Source organism: Pavona decussata, unplaced genomic scaffold (genome assembly GCF_977016875.1).
Source record: "Pavona decussata unplaced genomic scaffold, jaPavDecu1.1 SCAFFOLD_45, whole genome shotgun sequence".
NCBI classification, from domain to species: Eukaryota; Metazoa; Cnidaria; class Anthozoa; order Scleractinia; family Agariciidae; genus Pavona; species Pavona decussata.
Genome location: NW_028145467.1, coordinates 1788567 through 1809429, shown reverse-complemented (window position 1 = coordinate 1809429; position 20863 = coordinate 1788567). Strand labels below are relative to the sequence as shown.

Sequence of the window (20863 nt, the reverse complement as noted above, 5' to 3'; positions counted from 1 at the left end):
ATGAATTACTGCCACAGAGACTTTGTAATCTTTTCCAATAGCCCTTTTCACGGTTAACTCTGCTCATTTGCATTACAATGAAATCTAGCATGTATGTGAGGCAATTTCGGGCTATTTTGTAGTTTTAGCCCGAAATTGCCTCGCATCTACGTTGGATAACATTGTAATGCAAATGAGAAAAATCAACCGTGAAAAGGGCTATTAGACAGTGGCTCGTATTACTTAAGGAAATGAGAATTTGTTCAACCTCGATTCTCTTCGGTGACATGGAAAACACTCACTTCGTTACCTAGGGCCTAAACTGTGGAATGATCTCACTCCTAGAATAAGATATCAACCCTCTCTGCAGCAATTTATAAGAGTCATACGTAATCAGGACCTTACTGCCCTAGCTGCAAATGTCAGTAACTGTCGAGCCAGCTTTATGTTCCAGCGAACCAATCAGCTTCCTGAGGAACAGACCTGGAGAATTGAAGACACGAATTTGCGGCAACGAGGTAAATTCTTGCAGACTTGCAAAAATCAAATGTGGAACCGATGGCAGCGTGAGTACCTGAGAGCCTTGAGAGAGCGCCATAACCTTGGCCACAAGACAGCTAACTACCAAGTCAAAGTTGGCGACACAGTGTTAGTGACACCAAGAATCGAGGAAAGTGGTCACTAACTGTTTTCCAGCAGACCTATCTAGGACGTGACGGCCACATCCATGCAGTGCAGCTGGGAACCAGTAAAGGAGTTATAGAGCGTCCTGTTCAGCACCTGTACCCCCTAGAGTTGCAGTGTGAGCCCACAGTGCCAGCAGGAGCAGAACAGCAGTTGAACCCTGACGCGTCAATTTTCAGACCGAACGACAAGGAGATTGCGGATGATGAAGAAACTGAACAATTATGAACTTGAAACAAGTGATTGCTAGCAATTTTTTGCATTTGACTTTTTATTCGTTTGGAATCATCTAATAGTTTTCTTTAAGCCTCTTAAGCAAATGCACCCTTGCATACAATGCGGCATGGGGGAATGTGTCGGAGACTTAATGACTTCGTGTCCGTGCGTGACATTTGTTTGTAATAAGTCCAGACATCAAGAGACAATGAACATTTTAGTGACAGGCATTGATTGACCCTTTTTTCATTATCACCTAGCAACGACCAATCATATTTTTTAATGTACCAGTGTGAAACCAAGCGTCCTTTTGCGTGTTTTCAGAGGAGCTCTTACACGCCTGTTGTAAAAGTGAATACTGAAACGTGAACCAGAAGAGATTCAAAAAGGAGTGGTACTATCGACTCTAATGATTGTCTTAGTTATGAGTTCGGGAAGAAACCCTTGTGGACTGGGCTAAGTTTTCAACAATTAAGGTTTCCCTCCAACTTGCTGGGATCGCATTACATAAGCCGAAATAGGGCAGGAAATTTGTTTTAATCGTGTACTTCCTCGTAAACTCAGGAAAAGACATGAATTTCTCTTCATCATTTAATATATCTGACAAGTTCCTTACACCAGCGTTATACCATTCTTTATAAAAGACAGATTTTCCGCCAATTGTAATAAGGTGATTGCTCCACAAGATCTCGTCGTTTATTTCTTTTCTCGTTTTGGGAGTATGGATAACAATTTCTTCTCAGGCACCTAATACGTCTTTATAGAATTGTGGTGGGAGCTGAAGATCTGTTAAGGCTATTAGCGAGAAATTACATTTAAATAACAAGGAACCCCCAACCGCCTGTAAAAGGCTTAATGGTATCGTCTTCCAGGACTGTGTCTCTGGCGTTAAAAACCGTTCCACCCAGCCCGCTTTCAAAGATTTGTTTGTAATTTCGAAGTCAGGCATATTGAGTCCCCCGTGTTTAATTTTACCGACCATTGTTGACCTTCTAATTTTTGGTGGTTTTGATTCCATATAAAGATTGGTAATAACTTGTTCACCTGATCAACAAAACGATTGGGCACGCTAAGAACGGAAGAGACGAAAACATTTTACACCTTTGTGGGTGTGAAATGCAAATTTAGACGCCGTTCAGTCGAGGCACGTTAACGTTGTTACATTATGTATATCACCAGAACAATCAATGACTGGCATCAATTCTAGTTCGGTTAACTGAACTTCACGATCTCATTTAAAATTTATTCATCGACTTGTACACCATGAAAGCAGATCAACATTTGCTTCAACACAGTTGTTGAACCAAAGCTTGTTGAAAGTGTGTTGAATCAAAATTTAAATTGGTTTAAACTTTCATTCAACATCGCTTCAACATTTCCTTTGTTCTTGAAAATGTTGAATGGCCTTGAAACCGTTTGATCACTCCCAGTTCATCCAAAGTTTGCACAACATCCGTTCAACTTTTGTTGAACGAATGTTGGGCGAATATTGAAACCGTTTAAACCGGCCTTAAGACTTCGCTTTGATATACATGGTGGGGCTTGGACATAAAACGGTGAATTTCAGACATTAATTATGAACTATGTTTGAATGAAGTTCGCAAAAACACACACAAAAAAACAACCACAACATTAAATCATGGATAGTGGTATCAAGACCATGCATAATGGGTAATAGGAACCGATTGGTATGTAAACTGAAAGTAAGAACATCTATACTCAAATAAATAATTTTGTAACTTTCCCCATTCATAAAAGTCCAAAGGAGCAACAGAATGAATTTCCTGTTTTGTTTTGCCCCGTACATTCTCTGTAATAGCAATAACAGGAATAAAATAAATAGAAAAACTTGGCTGGTTTTAGACTTGAAATGAAATCGTTGTAATTGTTTGTATTGTCCCTTTGATGCTCGTTTGTTAGGCTCGGTTTAAAAGTCGAATCTAATTCAGGAATTAATTATAAATGGATGCGAAGTTCGACGTGTAAATCATCAGTTCAATTCAACAGATTTGAATTAAATGCGACTTCTTCCGCGTCTTCGACTTGTGCAGTCGAATATTCGACACAAGTTCGACAGTTGCTTTATACGTCGAACTTCACATATGCCGAATAGAATGCACAAATTAGTATGTTTTATACCATGCGCGGATCGGAAGAAACAAAATGGCGGAATCGGATGCGATGTGCAGCTCTTGTTGTTGTTGTTGTTGTTGTTGTTTTTTGTTTGTTTGTTTTTTTTCACCAAATACACATGTTTAAAATGCGCTATTCCATTTTGCATGACTTGGTCGGTTTTTGAAAACAACGAGGGCACTCCAGGATGCACTCGCCCAATGAGTCTTCTCTTCTTCTACTGACACGAACTGAGCTTGCGAAATGTATAAAAGAAGAGAAAGTGAAAAGTTCCCATTACCGGCCTTGTTTGAAATAGCGCGGGAAAAGACTCGAAATGAAAACGAGACTTGGGAACGATACTTTACAAAACTCGCTCATGAATTAATTAAATGCGGCTCTATAAATTCGACGTCTAAATCAAACGTCGAATTTAATAATTTGAGTCGATACAAATAGGTATTAAATTCGGCACATGTGAAATGCTACGTTTAAACAGGGACTATAGTATGGAAAAAGGTACAAAAATAGCGATTCAAGACTAGTATTACATTCAATTATCATATAATTAACTATTATTCCTTGAGCGCGCATTGGATATGAGATGGTAGGTAGCCAACGAGGCGCGAAGCGACGAGTTGGCTATAACCAATCTCATATCCAACAAGCGCGAATGGAATAATTGTTTTATTAAATTCTCCTTGATTGGATATTGCCGTTGAAGTTTACTGAATTAAATTTGAAGTAAAAATTTCTTTCAAATTAAAACGACCGCATGTTGAGGCAACTTCCGACCAAAGCGACAATGTAATGATCACATGACACGCCCAGCTCTTTGCGAACGGAGCTGAATGAAACATCAAACGCGAAGTAGATCGGACACAGCCGGACATTTCAAATTCAAGAAAAGTTCAAGTGTACGAGTAACAACCTTTCTGAGACAAGCATTCAAGTGCTTTTGAAGTTCCAGCTCATCGAGAAGCGTAATAGTTGTGCACATTTGAGCAAATGTTTTGTCGTGCATGTGGTGCCGAGCGAAGGAAGGGATCAAGGGCGGCATTTTTATGCTGAACTAAATTCCTCGCAGACGTTTTAAAACACTTAAGGCAAGCCGAGTTAAAGTGTTCGAGGTACAACCTCACTGAGACAAGCATTCAGTGCAAGTTTTTAAACTTCAAGCTTGTCGAGAAGTGTATAAGAGCTGTGCACATTTGTACAAATGTTTTGCTGAGTGGTGCCGAGCGACAGAAACGAACATCACTACGGTATATGAGCTGATAACCGGGATTTAGTGAACCAATCAGAACGCTAGAAATGCAACATCCGAGGCTGAGAATTTAATAATACCGGATATATCTTCATTTAGATTCTATCGAGTGTAGTAAAACCACAACGAAAGCTACTAATTAACATTCTAATTAACAAAAAAAAATCACAAAAAACGTAATAACACAACGAACCAATCAGAAATCAAGGTAAATCAAAGAAAAGAACGTCTTGCGCGGGAAAACGTATGCGTGGACGGCATAATTTTTTTTGTTTTCAGTTTTTTTTTTTTGGTTTTTTTTTTATTTCTTGATTTTTTTTTAATTTAATTTTTGTTTTTTTTATTTTTATTATCTTTTTTTTATTTCTTGATTGGTTGAGAAAATGGCGCGAATTTTTCAACCAATCAGAGAGCGTAGGCGGAAAGAACCCCATCCTCCCCCAGGCAACATAATTCGTTAATTTTCAAGAAATCGAGCAACTCGTTTTATTTTATTTATTTATTTTTTTTTTGGGGGGGGGGGGGGGTGGAGAAATGAGCTCGAAAATGTCGTCTATTAATGTTCTTTCTTGTCCCTAATCGCGAAATTCTTGACAGTATATCTTAAAAATGTACCTTATTTGACGAATGGATAAAATGTTTTACTTTTCTTGTTTCTAGTGGCAGCCGTGGTCGGTGGATCTTGCATTTGAATATATTTTTATAACAGTAAAGGTTGTCTTTGTAGAATTAATTATTACGTCAAAAAAATAGTGGACGTCCCACAAGAATAAAAGTAAGCTTCAAACGTTTCGCCCGACTATCAGTGAGAAAAGAAGATTCCTGAACTGCGTAGAAACCTGATGGAGTTTGGATACGAGTTTGAGATGAATACAGCTGCTTGAAGCGGGCGGCCACAGAAAAAACAAAAACAAAAAAAAAACAAACAAAAAAACCTGAACCAGGAACTCCGTTTGATATGAAATACGAGCAATAGTATTATTCCTTTCGATTTTAAAAATTACAAGTAGCGTTCGGAATATCGAATCGAAGGAATGAAAATAATTTACCTTCAGTAATGAAACAAAGATTTGAATTGGAAAATACTCGCAAAACTTCTTCCTGTATTGGGAAGAGTATTCGGAATAAATTCTGTTATGAAGTTAACATATGCTCACATGACATGCCTGACGCATGCGAATAGTAATTAGGTAAGATCAAGAACGAATGTTGTTATTTTTGCTGTACTAAGAACGTCTAGCGCGGGAAAACGTATGCGTGGACGGTAGGATTTTATGAGGTTAACATATATTCATCTGACGCATGCGAATGGTAATTAGGTTACATCAATGACGAATGTTGTTGTTATTTTTGCTGTACTAAGGGTATTACAGTTTACAAACTTTTAGACAATCAGCTTTAATTGTGGCCGCGGGTGTGATGCGGCAACGGACGTTTCAATAATAGATTCTGCATGATCACCAATAACAACGATTTGCCGCTGCAATAAATCATCATTCTTCATCAGTAATATCTTTGTTTTATGTCCAAAACTTATACTTCAATATTCATTTTTATTCCGAAGTTGGTTATTCCGAACATTGATTATTGCATATGCGTCACTCAAAATTTTATCATAACATTTAGTATACCGGAATAAGCATGGTCTGGCCAGCTGAAATATTTTACAAAGAAACAAGTTGTTTCAGCTGCGTAGAATTGGACTAAACATTCCGGCTCAGTATTGGGCTGTAGGAATAGAGGGTAAGGAGGGAAGCTAGTTTTTAGCTCTTAGTCGAGTGTTAGCGCTAGCCTGCTCGGGGTGCATATATTCCATCAAAAAAGGCCACACTTCTTTATCGGAGAGATGTCTTTGAAATGATGCTGGCAAAGGCTTAATTTAACGTAAAAACCTTCTAATTTTGTGCTTCTTTCTGTTGTTGGATGGGATAACAGCTTACACTTTAATTTTTTATTCAAACTGTTCGAAGTTGAAAGATCAGGTGCCGAGAGATCGCACACTATTTACCCGAGTGTGCCATAGACGAAGAAACGGTGACGGCGCCAACGAAAACGGAACTTAATGTAAAATTACTTTCGCATTTTCTGAATAAATTACTACTGGTTAATTTCTTATAATACAATGTGGCTTAACTATCCAGGAGATAACGCCGTAGGGGCGACTTAAAGTTCAGAGAGAGAAATGAAAATTAATGATTATGAGTTCACGTTCTCCATGAAGCCTTGAATGTGGTCATTTTAAGGTGTTGTTTTGCAGACGACGGCAAAGAAATGTCCAAAAGCGTATAACACACCTGCAGAGCCAGTGTTTTGCAAATTAAAACTATTGTTTTTTGACACTGCCGTTGTCGTCGTCGCTGCTTAAGGTGCACTACTTACAGATCGTCCCAATTCGTTTAACTTTGTGCAATTTAACCACCTATCCAGTAACAGAACAGGTGGGAACGGCGTTCAAGTTGAAACAAAGAACCAAAAATTTATTCGCCGTCATCGCGCTCACGTTCTCCACAAAACCTTGAATTTGGTCATTTCACGTTGTTGTTCGACTGAATGTGGCGAAGAAATGTACCAAAAATTATAACGCATGTGCAGGGCATTTGTTTTTGTCATTTATAAATGCTCTTATTTTGGACGTTCCCGTTGCCGTTGCCATAGTAACTTCTCAAACTCCCCATTCTTTGCCAACCTAAACGCGCTTAACTCTCACGTGACCAAGTAAACAGGTCGTAAGAATAAAAAGAAAAATCGCCAAAGATGGCAGCGTCGATTTGAAAAGTGATTCACCCAACTGTCTCTTGAAATTTATTTTATATGGTAATGATGCTAAGAGGAAAAATAATAAAGAAACCACGCACCAAACTCAAGCCGTGATAACTTCAAATTCCTGATTATCATGAACATTTGTTCATCCCCAAATGAGCTATTCTTTTCTTCCCTCGCTCGCACACCAGCGTGAGAGTACGGTCGTGAATCGCTCGTGCGTACCCAAGCCGGTCTTCGTGTATTATTTACACTCGCATAAAAGAATAAAAGGTAAGAGAAATAAGAAAAGGGTTATACGAATTCACTCTATTCTCCACGGTAGGCGGAAGATAACATGACACCTACACAAATTACTGTTATGACAAGTTTCGAGTTGGCCGACGTCAGTGGGTTCGATTATGCTTCATTCTCTTTGTCTGGCGCCGAGCAAGAAATACAAAAGATTTTACCATAAAATGAAAGTAATTATAAAATGCACGACTACAGTTCTATTTTAGTGTACACTGTTTATTAGTAACCTAGTTTAGGGATCTCAGAACAAAACAATTAAGTGTAATCGATGGAAACAATATTGAAAACATATGTTTCCTGTTGAAGAGACGTGATTGGACCAACTGGGGTCGGAAAATTTTACGTAGGCGAAGTTACAAGGAAAATATATACAGGATGGCTTAAAGACATTGAGAAAGGTGGTGAAATCACTAAAGATCAACTTCAATCGATAATACTAGATCATAGACATGAAGAAAGATCATCTACAGAAAGACTTCATATTCTGCGTCATGAAATTCTTTTTGCTTTGTGTTTGGTCAAGTCTGATTGTCAAAGGTATGTGAAATGAGTGACTCTGTGTCCTTTATGTGAGGTATTTGTCCGGTGTTGAGGCACCCTCAGGGTTTATCTATTAGCAGTAGGCAACACACGCCAAGACAACACACGCAACTTCGCGCATGTGAAATCATGACCCAGTTCTGGAACCACAGTTCCTTCCACAGTGAACACTGAAAAGGATCTCACTGTCAGTATTCCCCGCGGATCGTTCCACTTGTATGGCTTCTCTTTATCCTTTCCATGCTTAATTTACCAACCGTCAACGAGTGAGGAAACACTTCAGATTTAACAATACAGAGTAGCGGTCTCTGCAAGATCATTTGTAAAAGATTATCAGCTTTCGGTAGCTTGTCTACTACCTTCGACGGATAACAATGATGTGTTAAAAGTGAAACATTACAAATTTAAATATAGTGAATAGTAGGCATAAATTAACAACTGAAAAAAACATATTAAAGGAATGGCATGAGGTTTTAGCGGCCGCAATCGTTTTGTCTGTGTGCCAAGATTCAAGCGTTTTTTCTTATACAGATAGTTCCTTTGTCGATGATTATGATTCCTGGTTACGGTTCTTCTATTTTCTAAAGCTTGGGATCCGCTTTTACCCATCATCTTTCACCAACAACGAAAAATTAACACTAGAAATTTACTAAATTGTTGGTGAATAAGTTTGCGTCTTTACCACTAACAACCAGCAATGCAGGGATGAAAATCCTGCAAGGATATCTCAATTTACTCACAACTTTTTCTCTGAAACTGATTTCTTGTTGTTTTTCTTCTTTCGTTTCTTCCTTTTTTTGCAAGAAAGGTTACCATATACCTTTAGAGGTGTCTCACGTCCAAGCAATGTAGCGCTTCCGGTATAAACTGTAGGTACCTAAACTACCGTATCGCATTAAAGCTAATAGAGCTGGCTATCAAACTATACCAAGAATTTTGAAATAAAGTAAATTTTCGAATTTTTCACACCTCCGAACCACCTTTTGAAAGCTAGAAGTCAGAGCTAATTTTGTTTTTCGCTTATTTAATTTGCTTCTCAGTTTCCAGACCCAAAGCGCTAAAAAAACGTGTCGGCGTTTCAGTGAAAACTTACAGAACATTTTCGAAATAGGATTAAAAACATGGGGAGTGATCGTACAAAAATCGCTTTCGGAGAAAAAATATTTTGAAAAAAAAAATTTCGCAGACATGTTTTTGTTGTTTATATGTTAATTTAGCTACTGTCCAAATTTGAAGGCAAACGAAAAAATTATCTCTGTTTGAGTTTTGGATCTTTAAAGTATCCCCTTTTAGTGAAAAAAATTGATTCGAGAAAAAAGCACTAAAAATTCGATAATTCATTTTATTCGAAATTCTTGATATAGTTTGATAGCCAGCTCTATAAACTTTAATTTGATGCAGGAGTTTAGGTACAGTACAGTTTAAATCGGACGCTCTGCATCGCTTGGATGTGAGACACCCGAGTTAAGGTATACGGTAACCTTAATTCAAGTATTTTCTGTAACCAGGAATACGGGTCGTGTTTCAAACAACAATTCGCAAATTTTACTCTGGAACTGAGGACTTGTAATTATTATTTTTATTCTTAAGGGTCTTGATAGTAGTAGGCAAGTCAAAAGTTTTAAGAAAACGACAAAACCTTTAAGTTTACAAGAGATGTTTCGACAGAGACTTCTGTCATCTTATAATAAGTAGACAAAAATGATAATTATGATCAACGGTGACAACAAAATGGACATGAAACGTGACTATGTGAGAATTTTAAGGATAATTACACCATATAAATCTAAAATTATCCTTATAATTCTCACATTATCACGTTTCATGTTCATTTTGTTGTCACCGTTTATCATTATTAGCATTTAACCACTTATTATAAATTCAACTTCCAACGCTTTGTACATTAACTAACTGAAGATGACAGAAGTCTCTGTCGAAACATGTTTTGTAAACATAAAGGTTTTGTCGTTTTCTTTAAACTATTTTTATTCTAAATGAAACGGGATTCGAACCCATGACCTCTGCGATACCGGTGTAGGGTCCTACCAATTGAGCTATCAAGCCAACTGGGAGCAGGGCATATTCAATTTCTGAATTAGTGATATAACCGTAGAATCGGTATCGCAGAGGTCATGGGTTCGAATCACGTTCAAGCCTTAATTTTTTTCAGTATATAACTGCGACGATCATTCACTTATTCATTCTTTCTTCCGCGGTTCATATAAATAGATTTTCATATATTCAGTTAACTTAAATGATCATTCACGTACTCATTCTTTCTTCCGCAGTTCATATAAATGGATTTTCATATATTCAGTTAACTTAAATGATCATTCACGTATTCATTCTTTCTTCCGCAGTTCATATGAATGGATTTTCATATAATCACTTAACTGAAATGATCATTCACTTATTCATTCTTCCTTCCGCCGTTAATATGAATGAATTTTCATATATTCACTCCCGTCTGAAATGATCACTCACGTATTCAATTCATTCTATCTTTCCCGCAGTTCATATGCACGGATTTTCATATATTCACTTTCATCTCATCACTTCTACAGGTATATGACGAATTCACAAAATGACCAGCTCCCAGTTGGCTTGATAGCTCAATTGGTAGAGCACTGCACCGGTATTGCAGAGGTCATGGTTCCCGTTCAAGCCCGAATTTTTTTCAGGCTTCCTTTTCGCAACTGCTTAAGTTGCGTATGTAACTGCGATGATCATTCCCTTATTCAAAATTTGGTTTGCAAGGAAAACAAAATAATTTTAGCGCACGGTTACTTTTGGAATCTTAATCTTTAGTTTTAAATTTGAAACAATTTTTTCCCTTCTTTTGATCGCAGATGCCTCATCCGTGGGAAGCCTGGGCTGTGAAATAAGAGCGGCTGCCAGTTGTTCTTTCTCACGTGATGGTCAATATGCCACTCAGACAGTAAAACCAGATTCCTACGTGACTCTCAACTGCTCGATCAGAAATAATGGAACAACACTTGGCAAGAGATGGGAACAAGTGAATAAAACGATTAACCCCAAATATGGTCTGATTTTAAAGGAAGGGAATTCAACAACCCGTATATACTTCACACGTAAGTTAATCTACACTCTAGTTGGCCGCAATATAAGCACACATGAAATTATAAAACCCTTAAAGAACAGGTATAGCAAGACTTATATTCAGCCCAAATTGCATTAATAAGGGTGGTGGCGCGGTGGTGTAGTGGTTAGCGCGTCGGACTTTTGATCGGACGGTCGGGAGATCCGGGGGTCGTTGTGCTAGGTTGGTCACTGCATTGCTGTGTTGTTTCCTTAGACAAGAAACTTTGCTCCACACTCTCTTCAGCCAGGTGTATAAATGGGTACCGGTGACAAATTAAACTGCTGGGAGTAACCCTGCGATGGACTAGCATCCCATCCAGGGGAGAGTAGCAATATTCCTAGCTGCTTAACGCAACATAAACCAGGCTAAGCTCTGGCCGTGTGGACCACTTAGGCATGTAGTGCAACTTAATTGCCTTACCCTACCTTGCATTATCAATACGTTTTTCTTCTTCCATACTGCATCTCATAAAGAGAACAGCAGTCATGAATAAGAACATGAAGAACTTAAGTCAGAAAATTAACACATGCATAATAACCAGCCAGATAGGCACTGGATTTATAGTTATTTGGCACGTTCACGTTTAAAGGAGTCCTGTACTGATCTGTGTACTGTGGATAAATAAAATACCTACCTATATTTAATATTGGTTCATGCTTATCGTGCGTATATCAAGTTTTATCATTCAACACATTGTGGCACTGCCCAAATATGGTCATGGTGAACTCAATACATGTCGTCCGCACTTAACAGATATCCTGCGATATACGTAGTTTTCGTGTATCGGGGGAAAAATGGCAGCCGAACGCTTTAAACAAGTAACGACCTCGGATGTATATCAAATTATCAATAGTGCCGTCGCAGAAAACACGAAGAAAGCAACCAAGTTTTCTGTTAAGATTTGTAATGGTTAGTGAAAATTTTTAACTGCCTAATTACCTTTTTCGTTTACGAACTGGTTTACAGTTCAGCGAAAAATGTTGCCACGTTTTTGGCAAGACTTTTGTTTAGTCCCTGTATTCAAACAAAGGCTCAGAAACTACAACCTTTTAGATTGGTTCTCGCAACAAACAGAGTTCTCGACTCGTATTGAAGAAATGAAAAAAATTGAGCTCGGAAAATGCCTCGAGATATTTTATCTTTCTGCAAGACAAAAAGATGGAGGATACTACAAAGCAATCACTCTCAGAAGTATTAGAGCTGGTCTCGATCGATCTTTACAAAGTACAGAGCTAAAAAAACCGTTCAGCATCATAACGGATCCAGAGTTTGTGCAAGCAAACAAGGCACTGGATGCGTTTCTCAAAACTCTGAGGAAAGATGGGGAAATTGCTGGTGTTGTACACAAAGAAACACTCACCCGAGAAATCGTTGAGGAGCTTTTCCATTCCGGTCAGCTCGGCCAGCCGACACAAAAAATCCGTCGCAGCTTCTAAACACACTTTAGTTTTATGTTTCTTTATATTTCGGCAAGCGAGGTCGCGAAAACCAAAGAAAAATGACCAAGCAGATGCTCGTTTTGAGAACAACCCCAAATGGTCACCAGTATTATGAAGTCTACCGCAGCGTGGCTGGTTTCTTGTCGAGCACAAAAAAATTACCAAGGCGGAATCCAAGACAATGAGGACGAGTCAAACGCGAAAATGTTTGAGCTTCCTGGTTCGCCGAGATGCCCTGTAAAAAGTTATCTAATTCATTTGCACCCTGATGCAGACTTCTTCTACCAAAAGCCTCGAGCACTTAATGCAGGAAAGTTCAATCCAGAAGTTGACCCCATTTGGTTCTGCCACTCTCCGATAGGCGAGAGACCCCATGGAGAAACGATGAAGATGATGACTTCCAAGGCTAGTATCGTTCCTCACTTGACGAACCACTGCATCAGAGCAACAACAGTGACGGTTCTCGGTGAAGAAAACATCGAAGCCCGCCGCATAAGAGCAGTAACTGGCTACAAATGCGATGCTAGCATCGACTCCTACAACAGTAGACCCTCACTACAGCAGTTCCAACAAATGTCAAACATCATTTCGTCGTTTGTTTCTGGTCAAGAAGAACGTGCCAGCACAGCTTCAACAGAAACGCCAACAGCAAGCGAAGCTCAAGCAGCACCAGTGCCACTGCGAGAAGCTAACCAGCAGTTTCATCTCAGTCAGCAGCATTTTCAGCAGGTTCAGCAGCAGCCACATGGTTCATTTTTTGGCTGCGCGTTCAACATAACAAATAATTATAACTTTTCAGGCTGACTTTGTGGGAATTTAGTTTGAGCGACTGGCACACTCAGCGAATAACTCAATTTTGATGGAAGTTCTGCTAACGCTCTCGATTTCATTCAAACTTGAACAAAGCTGCCACTATCATTCATGCATTTCCGCGCGCGGTGAAATGTTACAAGTTTTCTTTTTTGACAAATAAAGATTGTCTGTACATCTTTTCTGCTATAAACCTGTGCTTTCAAGTGTTGTCAATGTGTTGAATAATAAAACAATTATCCTGCTCAATCTTGCGGAATATCGCCTGGTTTTAGACAACTCGGCCTACGGCCTCGTCGGCTAAGTATCAGGCGATATTCCGCGCGATTTCGCAGGATAATTGTTAAATGGATGCACGCGGAAACTTCTACTTTCTCAATTTCATTCTTTTTTAGTGCAAATTGTAGACTGATCCTTGATTTTCAAGACGCCGTACGTGAACCTTGAGATGATCATTTCTGAGACTCGGGAAAGTGAATTTTGTGGATCCTAGTTGCCTAGTTTCGGCCCATTCTTCTCTAATTTATAGCTCTTTAAAGCGCGATCGCATTCGAATTTGCCGCTTCAGTGGCTATGAATTATTCATGATATCCAGGCATTCTGCGCGATGGGTTGGCTTCCGATTAATTTAGTATCTCCTGAGCAGACTGAGGACATTAATTAGCAAGCGCTTTAAAAGGCGACCAGGTCGACTTGCAAAGCTGGAATATGGTCAATCGACTACACCTATAATCTACTTCTTCTCGTAGATACACTACAGCGAACTTTCACATCGACTTCCCCAACGATTATGTCAACAAACAGTCACGACTTCTTGTTGAAGTGCTCTTTCAAGGGATGGCCTCCCCCTCGTGTAGTTTGGTTCAAGGATGGTAAACAAATAATCAATGGATCTCAAGGTTTTTACCACATTGAAAAGAGCCTGTCTCAATGTGATCACGCTACTTTAGAAACTACCCTTCATTTTCCACCAGCCCGGGAGGAATACGAAGGATATTACCTCTGTAATGCTGAAAATAGCTTCAATGGATGGTCGAGTAACCGCCACTCCGACCAGTTGGAGGTGATATATGAATGTAAGTGACCTGGTTTATTTCCTTCTATAAAAGTAGTTAAAGTAGTTAAACTCGTGCAAAGGAATGCCATTCTAGAGTCCAGGGTTTGTTTTATTGTCGTCAACAGGACGCATTACTCATAAAGCGTCTCAAAATTAACACAACATTTTCACATTAAGACGTTTTTCGTGAACGCGTATTCGAAAACCTATGCACGCCTTTAAAGTTTTAGGGCCCTGGTGCTAGATCCAAGAAGACCGCCAAAGTTAAGATGTATCCTACTTTTCTTCACAACTATCTATTGTTGGACTAACAACAGCCTATTATAGAAAGAGGGAGGTTCATGGGGTTTTGATCTCTTTTGTTAAAAATGTTGGAATAAGACCTTCACTTCGCTACTTAATATTCAATTCTAGACCAACGAGGGGAAAGTAATCAACTCAGTTTTTGAAAGGAACAACTCGTGATCTGTTCCAACATATTTTCGAAACAAAAGTGCGAGAACTTGAAAAAGGTTAGCTTAAAATTTTTCACGTTTCAATCCATTCCGACCTACTCTGTCTCTTGCCAGAAGCACAAATCGACAGTTTTATTGCAGTGGGGGTAATAATTAACTTATAACAAAACTAGACAATTTCTGTTGACAAACAAACATTTTTGGGTTTTGAAGTGTCATCAAATTTGCGTGATAGTCTCCTTTAACCTTGGAGGGCTTCGGGAATCTCGCGTTTAACCTCGTAGAAGTTAACCCCGTAGATTGTTGGATAGGGCGCGATTATTTAAATCGAAACAGAGCAACAATGAATGATTCTGGAACATAAAACAGTACAGTAATAATTGAAATTGTTCTTAACACAGGTCCATCAGACGACAGCCCAGTGACTGAGTCTAGAGAGACTCATGCGACAGTCTTTACCAGCAGCACCCTAAAGTGCTTGATTGATTCTTATAATAAATGCTATCTAAGATGGTATTTCAACAACAAATCACTGCCATTAAAATCCGCTGGGAAGTATGAAGAAAGGGAATTAAAAACTCACAGCAAATGCAAGACAGCTTTCATCCTCACCATTCTGAACGTTACGGATAATGACGAGGGGACCTACAGCTGTCACATCATGTTCTGTAAAAGAGAACGAGAATGGAAAAGCACCTCAGCGTCCATTGAGTTACATGTGTATCCTCGAGCTGGGCAAAATGGTGAGAAAATCTTTTTCAGTTCCATTTTAAGCAACAGTTAGTTGTTTCAGTCGATCGGTTGGTTGCGTGGCTGAATGATTGACTGACCGACAGAAACACAGACTGACTCACGCTGCACTGTAACTTCAAGAAGCGCCTGATATATCAATTCAAAACTGTCCTGCTTGAAGTATAAAGCAATTCAAAAGTAATTTTTATACGTTGGACGATAAAAAATGTACTTTTAATTCGAATTACTTCCTAACGTACAACTTTTACTTTTCAGTAACTTCACAGGTTCCAACAACAGCTCCGCCAAATCATTCTGCAAACTCAGGTCAGTGCTTTAACCCTGCCGTGGAGCTACTATTCGGTAGTTTTAATGTGGTTGGTGTCTCTCTCGTTGGTGTCTCTCTCGTTCAGTTCTTTACTTCAGACGGATGTACCTTATCTTTCATCCCTCGTTTTCAAACTCATGCCTTTTCAGATCTAAAAGAATGACGTTTGCGTATCCGAAAGCCGGTAAAACAGGCTTTTAACAATTGTCACGTGATATTATTTTTGTAATTAGTTTCTTTTTAATAGACGAGAGCCTTCATCTATGTTATTTTACATAATGTAACAACTATATCCAATATCAGAGCAAAACGGATAAAAACCCAGGACTTTTAGGGCGGTAACATAGAGAATTTAAAGATTATATAATCGACTATGTTAACAGAGTTTCAACCAACTCTCTTAACAGCGTCGATTTTGTAATCTTTAAATTCTCATTAATTAACTACGCTGCGCAGTATTTCAAACTTTACAACATAACAATCGAGTTTGGACCATAGTTTCACAGGAATAAATTTCTCCAACAAGAGAACCACAACTATTGCAACTTAGTAACTTTTCGCTGCCAATAATAGTAAATAGATTTCCAGATTCAAACCATAAAAATGGACTTTGGAGAACACGAAGTTAATGGAAAAATGTGTCGTTGCAAAAGTGTATTTTGACCCCTCAAAAGCGAGAATTATGACCAGTGGAAGACAACGCCGTTTTAGCTCATGATTCCCTTTTAGAATCTGAATATAGGTCTTACTCTTTTTCACTCTAATTTCTCATATAATTTCACGAAATAGGCAATATACATATATACACGAAGCCTCGCTTTTATAATGAGGTTCAAAGCAACTCGGAAATGGCATATTTCGCAAGCCTTCATCGTTTCGATTTCAGGGGAAAATCGGGAAAATATAAAGCGACATTGGAAGCTAATTGTATGGGGAAACGACGGAGACAACAAGAATAAAATAATCTAAGGAATATATATTTTTAAATTGTTTCCTACATTTGTCAAAGACGCGTCAGTTTCAAACCAAAATATGAGCTGAAAAAATTGATATAGTTTCCAAAGTACTTTCCTTCCTTCCTTCTGTCTTTTCGCCGCCGTATGAATCTGTTTTTAGTGTTATATTATATTTGCTTAAGATCTTTTTCTCAGTTGTTTGTACACGTGGTGTTTACGCGAAAATAAAGCCTATATGTTTTATCCATCATCTACAAAATCGCGGGAATAAGTCAGAATAACAAACCCTATTATCACAAGACGAGAAATCTCACGATTTTTCTTAATATTCCGCAGGAGCCAGACCAAGAAGGTGGATCTTGCCCGTTAGTATTCTGTCAGCAGGGGGTGTCTTTATTCTGATCATGATAGTCGTGCTTCGCTACGTCAAGAAAAAGGGGACATACAGGAAGTTTAAACGTAAGTAAAAACGCTTCGTTCAAAGCTGAATGAGTAAGAGGGTCGCAATTCCAGATTCTAGGGGGTGATTCACAACAGTGGCCACCAGCTGGCGACTACTCGCTAACTTAAACCACCTAAGCCCCAGCCAGACCTTATGAGCTGACGCCGTGTTCAAGTTTACCAGAGACTGGCCAGGTCTCTTAATTAACCATGGTTAGAAGATGACGAATTTTGGTAGTCTTCGCACATTCTGCGAAACTTTTAGAGATTTTCTTACTTAATGAGACCCTTTAATTCACTTTCAATAATTGCTAACCTTGCTACAGTGGAAGACTTAGGAAAGCTAAGTCGCCGCTAACCCTCAATTGTGATGAATAAACTAGTATTTGAAATTTACTCTGATTTTAAATGCTTACGGCCAAAAAAATAGCTGCTAGTTGCCCTAAAGAGAGATATACTACAGACTGTTAGGGCAAGCAAAGAAAAACTGAAAACACTGATTATTGTGGAAAAACATGGGTTGCAGAGAAGGCAGAGCGTGACTCATGGAGGAGCGGTGTCTCTAAGGGGAACCTGTGTTGGAGTATAATATAGGGTGGACCAGAAGAGGGTTGCCCTTAAGGAAGGACAATAGATGGTACCATCTTCGAGAGGTACAATTTCCAATGGTTACCATAGAACGTATTGTGGGGTAAAGTACAGTTGAGGTTGCACTTCACTCCCATTATTGACCCAGCACACATTTAGTAACTAAAGGTAACATATAGTGAACTAACCAGGATTTAAAACAACGAAGGACAAGAGTAAATATCAAAGTAACAAACGAACTAAGTATTTCATATTTCCATACAGGATGAAAATATTTGTACCATGGCATGTAATAAAGATTATTATTATTATTATTATTATTATTATTATTATTATTATTATTATTATTATTATTATTATTATTATTATTATTATTATTATTATTATTATGTGAAAGATAAGATATGACACATATGACAAAATTGGGGAGAACAACCCTGGTAAAAGAGTACACGGGTTCATAACCAATGGGTTTAAGAGGGGATTGAGAAAAAGTTAGGGAGGGAAAACGAACACTAAGGTCATGTGTTAGTAGGTTTGGAAAATCTCTGCAAACTTTGTCATACCACTTAACAACTTAACAATACAAATAGAATTACTACACACAAGATAGTAAGACTATTGCACAATCCTTTTCATGACGACAGACACAGGCCATGACTTAAAAGTGAATTAGAAGGCTCATTAAACCCAGTTTAAATATTTTCTAAAAAAGCTTTCAATTAGTTTCATTAAGGGAGATGTTCAAAATCTACATAAACAGTACAATACTACACTAACAATTTATTAACGTCGAGATTGCTATGCACAGTACAAACTAAACAGGCTTCAATAGTAAAAACTGAATTCATTATTTATTAATTTGGTGATTTGTTAATCCTTGCAGGTTTGCAAGAAGAGGAAATTACAAACAACAAACTTTTTATAAGTTACAGCTCAAAAGACTTTACGTGGGTCAGTGAGAATCTGATCTCTCTCCTCGACGAACACTCGATACCATATAGCATTCACATCCGGGACTTTGAGCTGGGAAAGCCAATCATCCAAAACATGGCGGACAGCGTGTACGGCAGCCGCCAAGTGCTGATTGTTTTGTCTGACAACTACCTGGCAAGCAACTTCTGTCGGGAAGAGCTGCATATGGCCATCCAGAGGGGGGTAGACAGGGGAGATTCGTCACTGATTCTTGTGATGATCAACAAGTTCAACAAAAGGCGATTGCCTGGCGCCTTGAGAAATCATATTTTGCTAGATTTTGAGAAACACGCAAAGAAGCAAAACTGGGAGGAGAAATTGCTGTGCGCAGTGAAGGGTGAAAAGCTGAAGGCCCGACCGCGTATTTGACAGAGTCCCGTTGTACCTTGCAGTAATTAGTTATTGTCTTTAACCCATTTTCAAACCGTCATCCACTCAGTTTACGGATATAGAAAAACAACAATATCTGGGCAGAGAACCAATCAAAAGCTGATAACGTGATCACCTGGGACCAATAGAAACAAAAAAAAAACCCGTGATACTGTAATTAATTTACAAAACATTCTCAAGTTTTAAATTTAAATAATAAGTAATACTGGAACTAAAGTAATAACTTAAGTAGTACGCAAAAATAATGAAATAAGATGTAGCAATTATTGCGCACATTTTGCAGATTTGTCAAGTTTCATGTACAGTTGGATGCTAAACTAAAAGGAGAATAATCGAAAGCCGCTCGGAGAGGAGTATTTAGAGATAAATAGGAATACTAGCAAAGTACTTGATCACTTTTAAACTCGCGCTGGAGGAAATCATTATACTCTTTATGAAAGTACTTCTAAATAACCGAAAACAGGGCGCAAATTCTATTTCCCAGCCTTATGCTCCATTGCCACAAATTAAAGCGGAACCCGCTGATACTAGTAATGTTTATGTAACTTGTAATTTAAAGGCAGTCCATTTTTAGTTGAAGTTTTGAGCGGCATCAAATAGATGGTTCTACACTGGTTTGTTCTTTTAGCATTTGTACACAAATTTCGACAAAGTCCACACAGGTAGCAAATTCCGCTTTCTTTGGCAACCGGACGATGAACAATTAACGGCGTGTTATTATTTTGAACATATTGTCCTGTTTTAGTCTCATCGCTCAGAAAATTTGCGCTAAATTTTAACAGTTAACCCGACCAAAAGTTACATTTGCGAGAAGCGAGAAAGATTATTCCCCTGGGAAAATATTTAACAGCGTTTTTAATGCCTCCTCGTTTGTTATGCAACTGCAGAAGTCAGTTCATCATCAACAACAATATTAATAAACATGTAATTAAAAAATAATCGGTTGTCTGACGATGAATTAAGTCAGCTAAGTTGTGGCTCGCGACGTTTCCGCTGCTTACTACTAATCATATCATACAAGCACAAATTAAGGACTAATCCACTAAACCACTTACCTTGCTCAATTCGACTTCGACTTCTTGAAATTATTCCACGCGCATATAAACATTTTAGAATCTATTTTTAATGCGAAGCTTTCAAGTCATAAAAGAAACTCCAGATGGCGTTCTCCAATGATTTGTCGTCGCTTTCCAAAAGACCAGAAGCCGCAAGGTAGTTAAGGATCCTCCTTTAAAGTGCTACTACGATCAAATTGTCGAATACCTTTTATTTGCGGTTGATTGGTAGTTTATGTCCTAAAGTACATGATTTCCAAGTTATATCCTCATAAGATGAAGGAAAGTGCGTTTTTTTTTTGCGCTCAAACTCCACGAATTTTCATCCGCCATAGACCTTTTTACCGATACAGCGGCCATTTTGAATAACTTAATTTTACAGTATATTATGGGATGCCCAGGGGGCAAAGAATGCTTGCGTGACTGAACGCGCTTTAATATTGCTGTCATTTGACAGCGCTGTTTATACTTTCTAATCACCATTTAGTCATGGCTGATCAACCGGATGAAAACACAAAAAAGTTCAGTATGGAAGAGCTAAATGTATGGAATGTCGAGAAACTGCGAAAATATTTGAGAAATCGTGGCATTGCTATCGCGAATGATACTCGTAAGCCCGACTTGTTATTGAAAGTTTACTATGCTTCTCGGCTACATTTGCCATTGTGTAGCACTAAAGAAC

At 38.5% G+C, this 20863-nt stretch overlaps 1 protein-coding gene and 1 pseudogene across 1 annotated transcript; both read left to right on the top strand.

Moving 5' to 3' along the window:
* Positions 1-7506: 7506 nt before the first annotated feature.
* LOC146482625 (uncharacterized) lies at positions 7507-20152 on the top strand. Its single transcript, XM_085106940.1, has 7 exons — positions 7507-7849; positions 10702-10944; positions 13954-14280; positions 15118-15459; positions 15725-15775; positions 17069-17191; positions 18648-20152. The coding sequence occupies exons 1-7, from the start codon at positions 7762-7764 to the stop codon at positions 19103-19105; spliced, it is 1632 nt and encodes a 543-aa protein (XP_084963066.1). The 5' UTR covers positions 7507-7761; the 3' UTR covers positions 19106-20152.
* Positions 11750-13453, top strand: LOC146482626 (uncharacterized protein KIAA1958-like; annotated as a pseudogene).
* Positions 20153-20863: the final 711 nt, after the last annotated feature.